Source organism: Phaethon aethereus (genome assembly GCF_964289735.1).
Source record: "Phaethon aethereus genome assembly, chromosome: 12".
Classification (NCBI taxonomy): Eukaryota; Metazoa; Chordata; class Aves; order Phaethontiformes; family Phaethontidae; genus Phaethon; species Phaethon aethereus.
The window spans coordinates 4,157,686-4,178,179 of NC_138588.1; the positions used below are offsets into that span (position 1 = coordinate 4,157,686).

General features: G+C 40.7%; 1 protein-coding gene across 1 annotated transcript in view; it reads left to right on the forward strand.

Moving 5' to 3' along the window:
• ADAMTS17 (ADAM metallopeptidase with thrombospondin type 1 motif 17) overlaps positions 1 to 20,494 on the forward strand; it is a gene marked incomplete at its 3' end in the record, with an annotated part of 194,530 nt that overhangs the window by 121,657 nt on the left and 52,379 nt on the right. Inside the window, exons 14-16 of the mRNA XM_082005379.1 lie at positions 1,288 to 1,415; positions 12,361 to 12,481; positions 15,030 to 15,104. Coding sequence (XP_081861505.1) covers positions 1,288 to 1,415; positions 12,361 to 12,481; positions 15,030 to 15,104 — 324 coding nt within the window. The remainder of the gene's footprint in view (positions 1 to 1,287; positions 1,416 to 12,360; positions 12,482 to 15,029; positions 15,105 to 20,494) is intronic.

The window sequence follows — 20,494 nt, forward strand, 5'->3', positions numbered from 1 at the left end:
TTGCTTTGCATTAGACACAAGGCAGGGAGTTTGAACATCCACAGGATATGCCTGTAGTCCTTCTGTCAAGTAAGATTGATGGACAGAGGGCAGCTCATCTTCACATCTCAGTGTCACTGTTTCTTGAAGCATGTTAGAGCACCCATGCAATGTTCTCTGGTACCTTTTTTAAGCATATGGAAGCACCACACTCAGAAGCATTTAAATAGACACAGATACAAACCAACATTGAGCTAATCTGCACTGTGCTTGAACTATACTTATATATATTAGTAAGATGCGAGCTAATTGCAGGTTTTTGATTGCATTGGAAACTTAGGAAAGACCTATGCCACTTAGCTTAATGTATTGGCAAACTTTCTCTCTTACGTCTGATGAGTGGAAGTACTTGGCTATGCAGAACAAAACATGTTTCCATTTGAATGTCTATAGGTTCTTCCTTGGATGAAGTCTGAGAGTAACAGAGTCAGCTCCAAAGGAAAAACATTACATTCCCTAAATATCTGTTACTTAAACATATGGCAAATGCAGTCAGCAAACCTTGACATCTGCTGTATGCTGCCAGTTAATAATACAAATCTTTGAAAAACGTTTTTTACTTAATTCCTTCTCTAGCTAAACACAAGAATAACTTTTCCAAAGTGAGGTCTAAATATATAATATGATGATTTCCATTAGCATGGATGAAAAATGCAACTTTTCTCTACTGATGTATTTCAAATTAATTTGGGGGTTCTTTCTCTAGATATTCTAGCAGCATAGTTTGCTGACAGAAATCCTTGTAGGATTGCAAATATCAGTTTAAGGAAATAGTAGGTAATACGTATGCAAGAGTGCTTTAACTTTATGTATACAAGTGTTCTTACTGGCAAACTGATGCAAGAAGTCAGTCCATCAAGAGTACAAACGGACTGGAGAACTTGTTCTTAAATCACTGGCTGTAGCCTGAATTTTGTCTGAGACACTCATACTTGGTGATTCATATCAGGCTGCTGGATGTTCCCTGTAACAAACATCTTCCGTTCACAAACAGATACATAGAAGTGTACTGACTAAATGGTTTTCTGTGTCTTAAAAGACCAATCTCATCAATGTAACCCTTTGAATGTTAATATTTTAAAGTGGGGAATTGACAGGCTTAAACTGAAAGTCTCATGTTCCTTCAAAGATGAGAGTATCAACGAATACTTTTCCAAATCCATTCATGTAGAAACTGCATCACCAATTGCCTCAAACATTTGTTTGTGCCCTTCCTAAAGGCAGTTGCTTTTGTATTTCTTTTTCCAGATAAGCCATGTGAGCTCTTCTGCTCTCCACTAGGGAAGGATTCCCCTGTGCTGGTGACAGACAGAGTCCTCGATGGCACTCCATGTGGGCCTTATGAGACCGACCTCTGTGTGCATGGCAAGTGCCAGGTGGAGTAACTTTCTCTTGTTTTATTTCTAATGTTATATGTAGTTTGGGGCAGCTGTGTATATCCCAGAAGAACAGGAATCCACGTGGGTGGCTGGGAGGCTGTCTCTGAGGTGAGGGGGCAACCCTGTTTCATAAGACCCGTTGCAAGCGTTCCACAAACCTGTCTCTTGGTCTGAGAATTATGATAAATGCCCGAGGTATGAGATTACTGAACAGCTGGGAATGTTCAGTGATCACATTTGCCTGTGTGTAGTCATCAAATGACTTGGGTGGGAAGCGACTTCTGTGAGGGGAGCAGATGGGCGTGGAAATCTGGCTTGCTTAACTGCTCCATTTTGGCTATTAGAGGTATCACTGAAAAAACACTGATGCTTGCAAACTGGATTACCAATTGTCACTAGCCTGTTACAAGTGTTACATTGCCAGCATCATGATGTTTTTCAGGTCTACGTGGTTCCTACCTAGAAATACTGAGGAAGCTTTTCAATACCAGTTGCTCTTTGGCTCCTGCAGCTGCATGAGCAAGTAGCTTCCCCTATGTGATTTTTGTTGACTGTATTACAATATATGGCAAGGTGAGTTGCTGTAGGGGCCCATCAAAACTGTTTGAAAGTCCTGTTCCCCTTGCAGTAAGAAAACAGTTCCCTTCCTACTACAAACTATATTTTAAAGCTCCACACAATCGAGAATATAGGTTTAAAGGAGCAAATCCTGCAGTCGAGAGCAGAGACCAAGCCAGGTTTTTTTTGCCTCTCATCTGCATTGTCTTGCTTGAGTCACATAAAGAGCAAGCCAGAGAGAATGTAGGCTAGGCTTCCTTCTGCCGTACTGCAATGGGACAATCAATGTCTTCTTGGTTGTCCCTGGATGGACTGACCAAACCCTGAATATGCTTGTTTTCTTCAGTCTCTGGTCAGACAAGTCAAGAATGGAAGTGAAGAGTATTCTGTTTAAGAGTTTTTGGATTTGATTCCCTTTTGCTGGAGTGAAGGTGTGATGGCCTATAACCATTGCAATGATGATTATTTCTTTCCAGCCAAATCACACATGGAACCAAAATTAGGTGTGGGAGATCTTTGTAATACAACTCTTCATGGTTTTCTGGGCAGTGAGACAGTTCGTAATGCAGCACATTGAATGCTTAGGGAGGCTATCTCTTAGAGCTGGTATTTCAGATTCCTTGAAAATTTAGTGGAGTTATGTAGACCAATACTAACTGGAGATTTAAGGTTTGGACAAGGGAAGGGAGAGAAGAAGAAGTTTATTTAAAGATCATAAATTACAGGAAGTCATTTGGAATAGATGCTCCTAGCAACGTGTTGCAGTTGGGTTCAAGTAATTTGTCATACAACACTGACAGGGCAGACACTTAGTGGTTCTTTTCTCTCCTCATCATGTAGCATGTACTCAAAGTTTTCTGCACACGCGTTAGTGATATGAAAGACAGTTGAGTTGGCTACTGCAACCTTGCCAGTGCTGGATTCTTCCTGGTAGTTCTTCCTCGAAGTTCATCCTCATCTAGATTTGTATCCTATGCTAGGAGTTCCTCTTTTCAGTATTAACCAGCCTATTGTATCCACCAGAACAGCTTTGTAGCATCACCCTTTACTTCCACTAACTTCACTGGGGATATGCTGGTTTGCCCTGGGGGCACAATGCACACCAAATTTGGCATATTTTCTGATTTCTGTGAGCAATGATTAAGAACTCCTGGTTTTTATTGCTTTGAGCCTTCTAGACAGGGAAATAAATGAACACCATATTCACCTGGGTATAGGAAAGGCTTTAGGGGCATAATGCACCTTTACTAATAGCAATGCGACGAGATAAGTGAAAAATCTTTGTCTGGATTGAATTTTGCACTGCTGCAGGAGACAATTCCCACTGTTTCCTGCCAAATGCTGCTGAAGAGGCATGTTTAATTCAGTCCTTCTAATTTATTCAGATGAAGAACCTGCAAGTTGCTGGGGAGCCAGCATGAGTTTGATTCGTTATATGCTCTTTAATACAAAGTGCTTTGCATAAAGCCAGGTTCATGGTGCATCCAAAGTTACTTAATTTTTCCCTGTTTTTAGCTGTATCTGAAAAAACTAAAAAATCCATTAATAACCTTTTATAGTAAGGCCAGCTGTGTACCTCCAGCTGTGTACCATTGACCATTATGCTGGGCTGGCCAGCTTTACTGCTTCGAACATTCAGATCAGCCACAAGTGGTAAATCAGACATTATGGCAATGTACATTTTCTTCTTCCAGTGAGGAGCAGTAGCCAGCTCCTCTCCAAATGAAAACCTTTATGAGTACAGAGCTTTGGAGGTACATCATGAAAAGCAAATTGCACTCTAAGTCAGGGGCAACTGCCTTTAACTGTGCAGAGAGGTGATGACAGCTGCAGAACATTCAGTCCATTTGCATCTGGCTGAGAGAAAATGCAAAATGATCAATTCAAGCCAAGCAGATTTGAAAGCCTTGTGAACTCATTTATAATACTCTTCTGCCTTATGTGCAGTTTAGCTCTGAGAATTGCCATATGTGACTGTGTACCCCATTTGCCACAGAAACTTGTCTAACTAGCTGCCTATTAAAGCAATTTAATCGGCATATTTATTTAATTACTCTTCTCCTTATTTCTTTACCCAGTGTAGACAAAGCCTGGCAACAAGCATTGCAGGGGGCCTGGAGAAGAGAATAAGTGCTGAAATCAGAGGGTGGTATTACTGTTATTTATTTTCTCATGTAATCCTTCTTGTTAAAGGCTCTCACAGGCAGGAATGACACATTGCCAGTGTAACAGACAAATTAGCAGTAACTATTGCCTGTGAACATCTAGTCCAGGAAATGTAACAACGCTTTTCCCTTCAGCACTAGATGCTCTTAAATGACACTCATGCATTGTTGTTGCATGATGAATGAATGTAGATGAACATGGCAAAGAAAAAAACTGTTCTTGCAAGGAGAGGGAGGTTTTGAGAAGGGAAGCAGGAGCAGATTCTTTGAAGCCACAAAATACTCTAACTTCATTTTGGCACTAAGGGCGGAGAGTTTTTCTTCAGTTGTACTTTGTGAACTTACTGCAGTTTCATTTTGAAGTCATGAGCTGACCTCCAATCTAAACAGCATGAATGAAGCCTTTCTGTGCAAGCCTCACTATCCCTGAAGCAAAATCATCATAAGCAGCAGCATCCCTGTATTTATCACTTACACCTGAAGGCAGCTGGAGTGAGTAAACTTGCTTAATACTTGGGTCATACATAGAAGCGCTAGTGAGCAAAGTCAGCCCTAAATTTAGCATAGGCGTTCCTAAGTCACCTAAACTTTTTATAATCTTACTCCTTGTCTTTGAGACAAATCATAAGGTCTTCATTCAAATTTGTCCTGTCCTTGTTTATAGAGTTGGTTTTGAGGCTGGACATTTCATTCTTGATAGTGATAGAAGTTTGCCAGAATGAGGACAAAATAAAAGCTATGTAAGAGCTTCAGGAGTTGGTCTCAAAAACTGAAGAGAGTGTTAAATAGTTGTGCCTTTAGAAGAAATATTGTAGAGTAACGACAAATGTACTTATCCTTACCATCTTCTGAGCAAATTAGATGCCTCATTCAATGTGTATGTAGGTCTTTGACCTTTTCGTCTTGAAATGCACATAGTCTTCTAGCAAGGAGAATTTCTCTTCTCCTGAGATTTTTCAGAGACAAAAAATCTGTAGCAGGCTGGAGAACAAAAGCAGTCTGAATCTGAGGAAGAGGAGGGTGAATGCTCATCTAGGCTTTGCCACCTCTTTCTCTTGCCTGTTTTCACAGTTTTTCTCTGGCATGGGTATTGCAGTCATGGTGAAGATGGGGTAGGGCAGTGCAACCTGCAGCTCAGATTGCCTTTATCGTCTCATATTTCTTTTCAAGTGACAAGTGACTTTCAGAGAGAGGATTCCCCGAGGGTTTTGTTCTTCCTCAAGACTGTTCTGTGTATGTTTTATGAGTCGACATTCATGGAAGCAGTGCGCGTTCTAACCTCGTACAGTTCTTCACTCTGTGCTGCTGATGTTAATAGAAAACTGCCAGCAGAAGTAGAGCTAAAAAAGGTGTCAGATGTCATACAGCAGTGGTGTGGAGAGAAGACAAGCTGCTCAGCTGACTGTTATGACGCACATGACATTGTGCTGGCTTTTCTCAAAGGAGAATTAGTCTGAAACTCATGATAGCATGAGAACTTGCTAGTGGGGACTTCAGGACGTAATCTAAGGTCTCTTTGAAAAGAGAGACCTCCGGTATAGCAGAACCCGGAAAGAGATCAAGGGCAGTCTTTGCTGTGATTTAACAATTTAAGAGGTAAAGATATTCTGTCTCTATCTACAGTTTTCTCATGAATGTTTTATGTCGCATTTACTTTTAACTTGCTAGTGAATACACGGTCCATTCAATGATGACAAGCCACATACTAGGCTGTCCTGGCACAAAAAAAAAGTTATAGAATGACTTTCTTTCAAAAGTGATTGTCATACAGTATGAAAGGGGAGTACAAATTTGAAAAAGGACACATTTTCAAAAAATAGTTTTTGCAAATTGGATGCGCAGAGTGTCAGGAGAGGGCCATAGATGGTAGAGGATAAACTGCAGTTGTCCACTGCAGTTGCCAGTTATTGCTGGCAAACAGTTTTCTACATACTCTGTACCCACTTTTTGCATTTGATTGATACATGCAGTTCTGGCTCTGCCTCCCCACTTGAGTATTTTCCATGTATTATTCACATTCCTGCACTACAAACTGTGGTACAAGAAGTTCCAGACTGGGTAGCTTGTCTCCGTACAACAACTTGACTTAGCACCGTACTTTGATAAATTATTTAGTATAAGTGTACAAAATCCAGAAGGATTGTTTGAACTACAGAAACCTGTTGTATAATTGCCTTTTTTTTTTTTTCAATTTCTGGGTCTATAGCAACATAATTTGAGGCCTAAAAAGAGTATCAGGGCTTTCGGTGAGTAAGGCATAGTGAAAAAAAACTTTGTTGATATCTTACTACTTTTTTAGTGTACTTTACAGTGGGGTATAAAAAAAAAAAAATCATGCTGTTTCCCCCTATTTTTTTTCTGTGTTAACCCACGGAGAGCATATAATAGCCAATTCATTGTGTTATCTACCTTGGAGCCTTTAGATTTTGCTTGTGGCTTGAGCAGCCAAGAATCGACCAGAAGGGAGGCTACAGATATATCATATACTGAGAAATATATATTATTTCACATCCAGAACTGACATGATAGATGCCTCTTTTAAAGAATGGGCACTTGATATAAAATCCTCTGGTATCTGCAGTATGTTGGCATTTGTACAAACCAGGGCAGAGGAAGGGTGGAATCAGGTCAGAGGTGTCAATCCAGATGAAGCTGATTTGGAAGGATCAGAAGAGGGTAGCTACAGAAAGTGACCAAAGAATGGAAGCAAAGGAGTTCCTGGGATGGGAAAAGGCTTTGTATTATTTGCATGTTCACTCATATAGCTTGCTCTGCTGCCAGAACACAGGGGTTTTGACTGCTTTCAGGCTCTATATGTGAAAAAGCAGTTAGCAAGAAAAATTGTATCTAACATTCCCATGAACTGCTAAGGGATCTAAACAGAAAGTCAATGGGCAAGTGTAATTGCGTATCTAATGCAGATAAGATAATGCTAATTTAAAATAAGCAGTGCATATCTCCTGTTCTAGCAGAGCTGCTCTGATTTGGATAAAATGTGAAGGCTCAGGAAATGACAGGAGGATATTTGCTGAACTAACTTCTACATGGACTCCAATCCATCACGCAAAATTTGTTGTGGAACAGAAATAGAAGTAACTTACAGATGAACTGCTTGATTAGGGAACTAGGCTCACCCTCCTGTACAAATCCTGACAGACACCCATAATCCTCCACAAGGGAAGTCGTGTTTAAAACAAAGAAATAAGAATTCTCTTACCCTCAGATCTGAATATCAGTTGCTCACATATGTACATTCCTGTTTCATGTGGTCCATCCCTGGAGGTATCAATGGACACTGGGTATTATAGACAAAAAATTGGCAGTGTAGATGGATCTGTCATAACCAGCATGCTCTGTACATGATTAATTTGTAAAATGGCACATGTTGCATCAATATTTATATTTGATCCATTGAGACAGCTAGTTAGTTCAGCATATGGGAAGCATTACAGTTTTGTGAGCCTACAATGTCATTTCTTACACAGGGTGGGTGTATATAACAAAATAATTGTGTTTATGTAGCAAAACATACTCATGCAGGCTGTATCAATTGAGCTCTTGCACAGCCATTGAAAATACAAATAAAAATATAATTAAAAAAAAATCCAAGCCATACAGAAAATAGTTCACACAGAAGAATCCAAGTGACGTGTATTCAGAAGAGAAGAGGAGTTTTCCTATGCTGGAGCCAGCAATGACTGAAGCTGGAAATGCCACCCAACAAGCAATATTTTCAGATGTTTAATTATAAAATTGAGAAGAAGGGGGAGGGAGAGAAGGAAGGGTGAACTGAGATAGCAGCTCAGAGAGAATGACTTTCAGGCTTTTGGCTCAGCAAACGCGCAATTACCTGCCAATTTAAAGGTCAATGGGTAGTTCCAAAACACGCTGTCAGAGTAGGAGACTGCCTGTGTTGAAGATCATTAAGAAACCTGTGGATGTAGTTGTGATTGTCCATGCTGAGGACTTGAAGCCCCAAAAGACTATCTTTAAGTTTCTTGACAGCACTCCCATCTTTTAATATGGGCAAGGCACTGGCTTTGGTTAAAATCCGCTTCCTCTTTGTCCAATTGATGCTGTTAATAGCAGTTCTGCAGCACTGCAGGCTTTCAACAGCTACTACAGGCAGGAGCTGGAACTCCTGGGTGGTGTCAACATCAATGCCTTTGCCAAACTTATGGATATCACTGTCCAAGTGCATGCTGGATGGTACAGGGAAGCTCCAAGAGTCCAAGAACAGGGCTGCCAGTGGCGAATGCTCCCACAGGCTGCTAAACAGATGGTGGTTACACCAGGCTGGCTTTTTATTTTTTATTCTTTCTTCTGAACACAGGTGAGCTCCAAATGCCCTGCTCACTCCTTAATGGATCACCTTGGTAAGAATACAAAACTGCTTCCCTTCTCACCAGTCTATTCAAGACTGATGGAACTGAAAATATCCAGCTGTTGCTGGATGGGCTGGTCCATGGACTCAATCTGCTCAGATGCAGGATAACTCTTTGGTCAGAAAACACACAGGATGGTATTTACAAGGTCTTTCTTTCCTTGGAATGTAAAGCTTCTGCTTTCTGACCTTCTGCTTTTAAATTAAAAATTCACCTTACCTTGGTCAGTATGCTGGACTATACAGGAAGCAGCACAAAACAAGTTAAAAACAGTAAAGATCAAATAACTCCTCTAACTGTTTGGGTTTTAAGGAGTTGTTTCTGCACTATGAAAACTTGACTTTTGAGCAGTGAAGCTTGGGATTTTCCCTTTGCATACAGTTAATTAAGCCCTCACTTTTTGGAAAGCTTTCTGCAGTTTGAGGACAGCTTTATCTGTTTTAATGATTGATGGTATAATACATATAGCATCCAGCACAATGTCAGTGAGAAGCTGATGGTGTACGGACTCAGTAGATCTTCCCCTGGTCTGGTGGGGCTCAGGCTTAAGCCTCTAGCACCCAGTGCTGGAATCTGAGGGGCTTTCTCATCTTGGAGAAAGCTGGACATATCTCTCAGTTAGCAGTCCAAGGACTGCTGGCAGATACTTTCCTTCCAGGAAAGGTGATGCTCACTGTGTTTTGCTTCCTCACTCATCCAGCCCTGTTACTTCCCCTTTGCCACTTAAAATCATAGAATGTTTTGGGTTGGAAGGGACCTTTCAAGGTCATCTAGTTCAACCCCCCTGCCATGAGGAGGGACATCTTCAACTAGAGCAGGTTGCTCAGAGCCCCGTCCAACCTGACCTGGAATGTGTCCAGGGATGGGGCATCTGCCACCTCTCTGGGCAACCTGGGCCAGTGTTTCCCCACCCTCATTGTGAAAAATTTCATCCTTAGATCTAGTCTGAACTTACCCTCTTTTAGTTTAAAACCATTACCCCTTGTCCTATCACAACAGGCTCTGCTAAAGGCCTTGCTTGTTTTAAGAGTGGCAGTTTTTCAATGTGGGGTTTTCAAAGGATCCGAGTGACCAAAGTGGTCGCTGTAATGTGTTTCTAAATGATTTTGCAGCTTTTGAAATCCATTGTCAAATCTTAACAAAAGCTGTTTCTTTATGTACTGTTATTAAATACACTTTTACTTTGGAAATGATTGGAAGGCTTGGGGAGGGGGAAATGGGTTTTAATGTTTATATAGACAAGAGTAAAGTGCTTCCAAGGTATTTTTCCCCCGTAATGTATCAAGAATACACCAATTTTCATCTTGAAGCCAAGAAAGAAGACAGTTTTATTCTCTTTAAAGATTTTCCTTTGTAAGAAGCCATTTCCTGCCCCAAATCTGATAGGGGCTTTAATCCTCAGGCCCTGGATTGACAGGGAAAGTCCACCCTGTGAATGGGAGGGATGGTGCTTTTGAAGGGAAGGCTGCAAGGGCCATTCCCAGTTCCTCCACTCACGGGGAATTTGGCTGAAGATGAAAGGTAAAAACCAGCAAAGGCTTCGGGAGGTATATTTGTGGATTCAGTGCATGCTCTTTCCATGCTTCAGAGAGGGTCCCTCAAGTCAAAGGGTGTCAGTGACCTAGTAAATGTGGGAGGAAATGGCTTGTTTTAAGCCCCAGTGTCAGAAGAGGGGGGACTTATTCTTTCAGAGGCTTTGCTGGCTTGCACTGGTTTACATTATCTGGGAAACTACAGCATAAATGCAAAGCATGTGATTGCTAACTCCCCATTCTTTGCCTATGTCTGTTATAGTCCTACAGACTCCTCATGTAGCACTGGGAATAAATGTGGTTCAACACTCATTATGTTCCCTTTATTCATTTGTGTGCTCACATAGTGCTAATAACAATGCAGTACAATAAAAGATAGCACTAAAATCTTAAATTAAATGCAGCCTTTCCAGTATCTCAGCAGGGTGGCAGGCAGGCATATATTTCCAGCTGCCTTTCAGCAACCCCATTAATAAATCATATTTATTTTCCTGGAAGGAGAACTGCTGGGACATCCTTCTGTTTTGGGGGCAGAATCACATTCAGTATCCCAAAATTATTTGTTGGACATGGGTGTGAGGTTTAGACTTGAGAACTTTAACAGCCAAAAACTCCATGGTCTTCTTCCTACCTTCCTTTAACTCCCATTTATACAGATTTCTTCCTGTAGTTCTTATCCACCAACTTACATGTTGTTGTAGTCAATGAGCAGCATTTCCCTTGTATGTGTTTAGGATGATCATCCTTTCTCAGCATGTGTCTGTCTCTACTGATTTACCCAGACAAACACTGCATCAGAACACGTCTGAATGCTGGCAGTCTTTGATCTCTGTAATACATCTGGACTTAGGCAGTGGCCAGTGTCTTCTGAAACAAGGGGAATGTTTGAGTTCTGGTCCAAATTACATTGCTTACACGCAGACAGTCTCAGATAAACAGCCCAAGTTCTCTTAATATTTCCCTGCTTACCCTATTTTTCAAAATGTTTGTTTTGATTGTTCCCTAAGATATGTCTCCAACTTTCCTCTGGCTTTATTATAAGAAGGCAAGGAAGGAAGAGACACAACAGCCTTATTCAAATAAGTATTATTAGTGACAGTCCTGCTAGCTCATTTGCCAAGAAACTGTTTATCTACAGAGAATAAATCTTTAACTTATTTTTAATAATAGAATCTCTGCTAATAACTTGCATAATGACAACTCTTATTTCAGTAGAAATTTATGTTTTAAGAATGAATTGCTGATTATTTTGAGGGTCTTACATGGACAGAAAACAATTTACATAGGCTAATGACAGTAAGTCTTATCAACCTCAAGACCTACAAATGTGCAATGGTCACCATCATAACCTGGAAATTGTTTGTGAATGAGGAAGATTACGATGACAATCTCTATAGCTACAGGGAGAATACTGTGACTATGTAGTAAGACCTGTCTGTGGAAACAAAGCTGCAGATTTTTGTTGGAAAAAGTTTAGGTAGGGATAGAAAATTAAGAAAATACCATTTAAAATGAAGCTTTAGGTGAAATTTTTTTTTTTTAATTTTTTTTCCAGTTGAATGTCTAAGCTTAATACAGTGCAAACATCTGGAAAATTTCATAATTTTGTAAGCAATATTATGGTACAGATTGGCCAAATATGAACCTGACCTGCATCCATTGAAGTACTTTTGCATTGCAGGTATCTTGAGCCATTTGATTAATGAGGTCTTTTTTCAGGTGTTGCAAAAGTGCAACAATGAATGAATGTTACACTCCTTGTTAAGATCCTAATCCGCAGCAGAGCTCATTCAGTGAGCAGCACACTGAAACTTGTAACAGCACTCTGAATTTTTGTGTGGTGAAGGGCTATGACCAGGATTCTGGTTACTTGGGTTAATTTTCATTTAAGAAAGTCACATTTTTCTCTAAACTAGGAATCACAGTAGTGGTCCATTTCTCTGGGATGTCTTTGAGCTCCTCAGATGAAAATTGCTATGCGAACATGAAATACTGTTTTAACCTGTTGTGTTTGAAGGAGGTTAGAGTGGGTTAGTAGGAAATCTATGATGATATCTGGAATAAGTAGTATTTGTGGAACTCTCTTCAGCTAAATCTTCTGCATCAAAGTTCATGCCCTTAGTGTTAGAGAAGGGGATTGCCGAATAACCAACTCAACACCGTTCCGAGTGCTCCCCTGATTCACAGTGTTCTCATCCCACTCAGGTTTTCAGTCAGATGTCTATCTTATCTTGACTTCAATGTTTAGAGATTCTTTAACCTTGCAAACAAAATAATGGGGACCTCTGGTTGTTGTCATTAGAAAATTGGCTGCGATGGAATCATTGGCTCAGCTGCCAAAGAGGATCGCTGTGGAATCTGCAGTGGTGATGGCAAAACCTGTAAAGTGGTGAAAGGCGACTTCAACCACACCAAGGGCATGGGTGAGTAACCCTCAGCAGCACTTGAGTGGAGTGGCAGTTCTCTTAACTGCTTGAGGAGAGATAAAGAGTGGTAGTAATAGCTCTTCTTCTTGGATAGCATTGGACTCATCTGCTCTAGTAAACACATAAGAAACACAAAACAAAACCCAGCTCAATTCAAATGTGATATTCTGTCTGCTTCTTATTCAGTTGCCCAGATTCCAGCCGTTGTCTCTGTCTGAAATTCAGAATGAAGTTGTGTTTCTCATTTTGAATGCTACCAGTGCTGTTGATTTTAAATAAGAGACAAAATCACAGTATCTTTTCCAGTGGGAGGGAAGTCTGATGTCAGCACCATGTTTGAGCTCTTTGAGAGCTCAGAATGATGCCTGTTGCATGCTGCAGATGATTCATGTTATAATCAAGATATCTCAACTAAATTAAAGAGCACACCCCTCTGAATATTTTTACTGATTCCCTGCCAGCGATAATATCCATTATAGGATACAAGAGCTTCCGGTCAGAGTTAAGACTTTCCCCACTCTTGTTAAACATTAATGTATATACAGCTTGGTGTTTGAATTAGTCTTTGTTCCAGAGTTTCTGTATTGCGCTTCTGAGAAACCTGTTATCACACATCCTAATCAGGCAAAGGAGGGAAAGCCAGATTCAGGACTTGCAAGCTGCTCAGAGAGGAAGGAATTGTCCAGAAAAAAATATTTCACATTCAGTGAATACAGAATTGCCATTTCTGTATGGAGAAATACATTCAACACGTGCTACTCCAGGACTGAGTGCAGCAAAGCGCATAAAGGTTCCCTTTAAGCACACACTTCAATTCTGTTTAGTTACTAAAGCAGCACCAGTGCTTAGCAGCTTCCTTTAATCAAGGTCTCAGAACTGAAGTCTGAGGCTCTGATTTTGTTCACTGACCTCTTCCTCTGTACCCTCCTCCTCCTTATCTGTGGAGCCAGCTGTGATCTGTCACCTCCTCTGACATGCAGGCAGGATTTCCCACCTGTACCACATCTTTCTGGAGCATATTTGTGCTGTTGCCTTGCTAGGCCAACATGTTGAATGATTTCCTGCATTATTGCCTTTGCCCTCTTTTGTCCTCTATTTTCCACCTATTTATGTCAAGACATTTGCATTTAATGCAAATGGTGGGAAAAGTTTCTCATTTCCATTGAAAAAAAAACTATTTTCCATTTCTGTAGCAGATTTTATAGCTGTTCATTAACTTCTTAATTGCTCCTGAAGAGTAACTATCTTTTATCTTTTCCAATGAGTCTACAAAACATCTTGTGTAGATAAATAAGGAACTTCTGGGTCACTGCCAGGAGGTTGCACCTAGTTGCACCTGTCCAACTAGACAGATTGCTCAAGGGCAGTAACTTTACAAGGCTGTAGGAACAGAACAGCTTCAGCCTTAACTGGTGGTTTGTCTGCCAGGACGCTACAGGAGACTTTCACCCCCAACGCCCTGTAACCTAATAAGAAGAGATGGCTGCCTGAATCGTAGTCAGTGTTCAGACATTTATTGATCCTTTTTTCTTTGCTCATCATCTCGGAAGCGCAAACCTGTCAAAATGTTTCTTTGTCAATGCAATGTTTCCGCCTCTATCCATTTCACATAATCTAGAAGGTAATTGTTTTTACAGTTATAATCTCATGAACATGTATTAGATATTTTTATTTATTAATTTTAAAGGGAATTGAATTTTATGTGGGAATAGTTTCACAAAGTGACATCCACGATATGCCGAACAATCTTCTCCTAGGTTGAAAAGCATCTTTGCTTTTTATTTCTTCAAATTATGCTCTTTTAATGTGCATCTTAGCCTACTAAAGCAGAATGAATATTTGCAGTCTTTTAATTGTTCACTGTTCATGTTTTCCTGCTTTTGGATTTCTTTTATGTTAGACACTGAAAACTGACTTGGTTTCACTTCTGATTCCCAGCCCAGATTCTGCAAACATTTTATGCATTGTGAGTTACTCCCATTCATTTCTATTCATATACTGCTGTTTTGCAGAATCAGGTCCTCAGGTTAACTTACTGAATCTCGTGCAGTAAGCAAAGCTCCAGGGTTGGGTCCAAGGTATCATAAATGAACATGAGGTTACTCAACAAAAAAACTGACCTTTTTTCTTTCAACTGACATTTAAGCAAATATGTACAAAAATCTGGCAAAAGTGAGGGCAAAGGAGAATACACAATATGACTACAGTAACAGATTCAGGGTTTGGATATGTAAATGATTGGACAGGACGGTGGCAAATTCTCATGAACTTGCTGTGATCCAAATCAAGGCCAACACACTGAGTCAAGTATGCTGATTTATTATTTCAGAAGAGAATAGACTTCAAATATCAAGACATTGATTAGTTTGGAGTGGTATCTATTTTGGGAATTGCAGCTGCAGCCTTTGGGCCAGATCCTCAGCTGCTCTGCACGTGGGACTCCATTGACTGCAGGATTGGTCCCTATATGTCCTGTGATTGCAAACTATGTTGTCAAGCCCTATTAACTGAACTAAATCCATGCCAACTCCTTTCTGTTTCTTAGTAACCAATAGTCAATGTAAGAAGGTTTCTACATGTGTGATGGCAAAGGCAAAGGCTGTTCCCAAGTGTTTCTCGTGTAAGATACTTGAATGCTGTTTGCAGTGGGTGTTGGTGACATCCTTTGGTGTTGGTTCTTTGTCTTCCTTTGGTTGGATTAGATGGGGAGATTGGCATCAAAAGCCATGGATAAACTTCAAATCCTTTTACTAATTAGCTTGGTTTGTCAAAGATATAAAGTACAGATCCTTTCCTTTTAGAAAACCTATCTGCATGAAAGCAAGCCAAATTTTCATTAATCAATTAAAAAGCACTGGGCCTATTTCTTTTTTTTCCAACCTTAATGTCACAGATAAGGTTCTACCACCTTGGTGGGGCATGATGGTGGAACATTCAAAATGCCTCATAGGAGGTCCAGCAGTTCAGATCTTGCCACCTGTGATCCAGGGTGATCCAACTGTAAATGGATTCCATTTCTTTTTTTGGGGAGGAGGTCAAAAGCCTTTATTTGTGATGCTAAACATCACATACACTTGTATGCAGCTGGCTGTCTTCAGTAGGCCAACTGAACGCACTGTTTAGACTGAAGTTTACTTTTGACTGGCAGCATGCCCTGTACCTGTTTCTACAAAATAAATTTTCAAAAACAAACACAGACTTGTTCTGAAGTCCATCTCTGTCTCCCTGCCACGGTACACGGGGCCTAGAAATAAAGGAGAGCTCTTTGGCTTGTATCTGTTGGGTAGCTGATTTATCATTGGCTTATTCTCTCCAGACTCCAAGGCTGTGCCTGTAACGCTCAAAGACCTGCACTGAGAATGAGACCTGCATCTGTCTCTCTTGACTTTTTTCAGCCATATCAATATTTTCATTGCTGCCTTTTCTTTGTGATCCACAAGAAGGACCACAGATATTTGGATTTTTTTTAATGGCAGAACATAATAAGGTGAGATATGCCAGTTGTTGTAACTATCATTTTGGGAAATGAAGAGTGTATCTTTGCTAGCAATTTTTCTTTTTAAAATGGTCAAAAAGCAGGCTTTTTATTGTGTACGTTACTTGTCCAGCACATACTTAAAAGAAAGAAAGGATATTTGAACAGTAGTGCTGGCTAGGAGCATCTTTAGCCAACACAAGAAACTCTTTTTGGTCAATAAAGTGTACATCTAAATTATGAGAAAATAAAACCCTAGGGCTAACTCTGGAATGTCTTATAAGGGTTTAAGCAGAACATGCAAGTTAGAAATCCCAGCAACCAACTTCACAGCAATAGTAGGAGGCTTTGAAATCTATCCATGGCTCCCTAGTGAAATGATTTTCTTCCAAATTAGCTATCCCATGGCTGGAAGTGGACAGGTGCCGATGGAGGAATTACTCTCGAGCTAATAACAAGTGAGAATCATCACAACTATTCAGAAAATGGACATATAGTTACCACTGGAAGTGTTTCCACTCCACTGCAACAACTAGCACTCAGCAAAAGGTGCAAAGTGGGAAGGGTCATGGAAACTGAGATGCCCAGCTGGTACTTATCCCTAAAATATTAAGGAAGATATGTTGGCCATGACCAGCAGGTACACAGGGCAGTCTGATTTCCTTGGCTTCTTACCCTGAGATTTTTGTTCAAAGCACTTTTGGAAAGTTTGATAACAGGATGAGCATTGTTGACTTTCTCACACCTGATTTTCATGTGTGTACAGGGATAAGATATGAAGGTACAGTGCCCAGAGATCAGTAATTTCAGCCATGGGATAATTTTTCCTTTACCTTGGAATTTGCCTTTCATTGCAATGTGAACCAGGAGAACAGTTTTGTAGTAGATCAGTGACATTCTGAAGTTCACACTAAACTTTCTGTTCTTTGTGGGAATAATAACAATGGCTAACAATGCATTTTCCTGTGTGAGCTGCTTTCCTCTTGCAAATCTCTCCAGCATTTAAATGAAGATACAGTAGCCACTGTTCACATATTAATCTCCTTGATGACAAAGCCACCTCTTTGTTCTGATGTCTCTCCTAATACAAGTTACACCATATAATTTGTATCTAGGATTTGCTTCAATCACGGTCTTACATTCCTGAGACACTGATGTAATGCAGATTATCCAGAAAGATTGGTGCATGCCAAAGTAACTGTTCCCAAGGTGGAGTATACTACATACGGCACTATAAATTATCAAATAATGAAGTTCTCCTGTTGTACTTTCAAAGCTTCATCTTAACAGGCTGATTTATGGGTGAAATGACTAGAAATAAGGCCTGATAGTTGCCAAATCTCATCAGTCTTTAACCAGTTCCTCATTTAAAGCAGAACTTAACCTTGCAAACCCCTGCATTGCAGACAATTATCCTAAGACCTAACAGATCCTTGAGAGTCCTTGACGCAGGGCCAACTCTGAGACTTTTTTGGTCTTACTAGCTGACACTTGATAATCTTTCTGGCAATCTGCAGTTACTGTTTGCTTAATAAAATGTGCCTAGAAAACAATGGATATGTTTTCTGGTGCAGTTATCTCAAAGATCAGGAATATTCTGTGACCAGAAGCCTCATATTAGCTCTAAGGACCAGACTGGAATCGTGATAGCAATCTGAGTTTGTACCTGTGGCAAATTTGCATGAATGTTATATAGTCTGTTTGTAATAGGATTTGACTACTAACTCACACAGTATTGCTGGAAATAATGAATGAGTGTCAAGATGCTCCCAGTGGGACATGCCCAAGAATTCTGTTTCATGTCTGAAAGGACAGGTCAGACCCATACAACTGCAAAGTGGTTGTCAGTTCAGTCACAGAAGAGTGAAGGTCAGCAGTCAGGTTTGTGCCACATGATCTCAGTGAATTAGCACAGTATGTTTCTTCTTATTCAGGAGCTGTGAATACAGCCCCCAAAAGCCAGCAGTCAGGATTAGAAATTACATGAGGAGAAAAATCTGGTATAAGACCAAACTAAATAGTCTCCAGAACTAATACGCTATTAATAGCTTACACTCCACTATTTACCATTGTAAAAAGTAACATAAAAGCCAACTTTTCTGCGTGGTGTTTCTCTCGTGGCACAGTGATGAAATAGCATATTTATGGCACTAGCTGAACCTCAAGCACAGCTCCACAGCTCACTCACCTCTAAAGCAGTGTGACACTCTCTGCGCTGCTGCTAGGTCAGGGAACGGATCCAAAGTTCACTGAAGTTAGTGACTGACTTTCCACTAAATTCAGTGTAACTTTGTATCCAACCCCTGCATGATTTAGCTCTGAGCATTTGTACCTGGCATGTGATTTAAAAAATAAATAAGTAAATAGTCGCCCAGTAGGTACATTAAATTACCTGAAACTTGGGCATGTTCCAAACTGGCTTCCTAACAGGGGTGTTCAGGTGTGTCATAGGGCCTATTTCCCCATGATGGACTGTCATTAATCACACCTTTGCTGTGTGCTCATGTCTGGTGGTTATTGTCGGTTGGGTTTATATGCAGATGCATGGGGTGCAGTGAGGATGTTTGATTTCTGGAACACTCTGTTTTGACTGTAATTTGGTATCTCAGCTGATGAAAAACCAACTCCTGTCAATGTCTAGAATAAAATCCAACATCTGTTTGCTTGGATTTCATAACAGATTTCAGTATGGCCTTAAAAACATTGACCCTGGAAGTAATGATTTTTCCCAGTGAAACACACTCTGTGATGGCAGATGGGAGAGTTGCTGCTCTGGCTTCTGTACACAGACATCGTTTGCAGCTCTGCTGTCCTTTCTGTTTTTCCTGCAAGAGATAACTGACTGTTTCTGAGATATCCTGAGTAAGGGAGAAGTAAGTAAGGAGGAGGAAGTGCAAAAAGAACTGAGCTGAATGGTCAAATGGAAAGTGTCATTCAGATACAATGATCAGGGAAAGAGGAAGTGTGTCTGGCCCAAATCAGCTATCCACCCTCATGAAATCCAAGAGCTCAAGTCTTACTCATAGCATAACAAGGGAGCTGGGCACTCTGCTGGTTCACACAGGTAGACATGAATCCAAAATCTGAGACACAAAGTCCCCATCTGTCTCACTCCATGTCAATCGTGGTAAGAGAATCACTTAGTCCTGAGATGCATGAGGCTGTCAGTGTCCTCCTTTGAGGCCCCCCGTATCAGTGTAGCAGAAGCATGGCCATTCAGCTGCACCTGTCCCTAAAATAGCTCCCCAAATATTGCTCAGTGCTAGAGGAGTCACTGTTCCTTATGCCAGCACTTCTCCAACCCACTGCTCTAGACTGCCCACAATTTCCATAAAGGCAGGGCTGACACAGAAGAGTTTCACACAGCCCTTTAAAGCAAAAAAAATGGGATGAAGGAACATACAGGATAAGCTACTTAACATGTAAAAGAAAGGGGAGAGCAATAACCCAAAAGAAGTGCCAAGTTGTACACTGCAAAGTAAACTGGGTGGCCAATTAGAAGGAATCAAATCATGGTTATGATGAGATTAGTGTCATTTACAGGGGCCTGATTCAGAATCCAATGAAGCCAGTGGAAAAACTCTGCCTGGCTCCCAGGCCTTTGAAATGCACCGTAATGTTCCTTAGCTTTATAGTTTAAAGGCACCACATCCACCCAGTGGAACAAGTACATAACTCCACGGGGCTCTGTGGTGGGGGAAAACAGGCTACATTTCCTTGTAGCTCCTAATTATTCTTACTGCTCTTCTATTAGAAGTGGTATAATTGCATCATATTGCTGGCTGTTGAAGGAAGCATGAAGAGGCCAGCAGAGTTTCAGAAAGATAAAAACCAAGAGAATTCTATAAAAATATGATGGGGTGCTGTAAAAACTTCCCTACTGTGTCAGATGCCTAGATGGTCTAATTTGGCATGTGCATCTGCTGGCATCGTTTAGATGTGGCTGGTGGTCAGTCCTTGGGAATCTTTCAGCTCTGTTATTGCATTAAATTGGAGCTGAGGAATCCTGTTTAGCAGCCCGATGCAGGGAGACTGTTACCGTTATATCCTCCAGGATCTTTGTATAAGGCTGAAGTGTAAGTGAAATTATTTTTTTCTCTCAGTTCTCCCACTAATTCCTGCTGTTTAGTTTTAGTATTGTCAAAATGTTTTGTGGACGTGAGTCCTTTCTGATACTCCTCACAGCCTTGAGCAAGTTTTTCGGGGGAGGAGAAAGTAGGGGCATCTATTGGAAACTTCATTTCAAATTGCAGATGTCTGTTCTGTGATGTGCAGTGTTGCTCCTGGCAGTGACACTTTGCATCAGCTCAGGAACACTCCTCGTGCATCCCTGTCAGTACTGCAGGAGAGCCAGGGTGATTCGGAGGGAGCAAATCTAATTAGGCCAAAGCACAAGCCTTAAGTCATGATTAAGCAGCGCACGTGCATTTCTCTCCCTCTTCTCAGGCTGAAATGTTAGTCATAACCATGCATGTCACAGCAGTGAAACTTGGCTGCTAACGCAGGGATCTCATCTGAAGTGTTTCCCACCCATT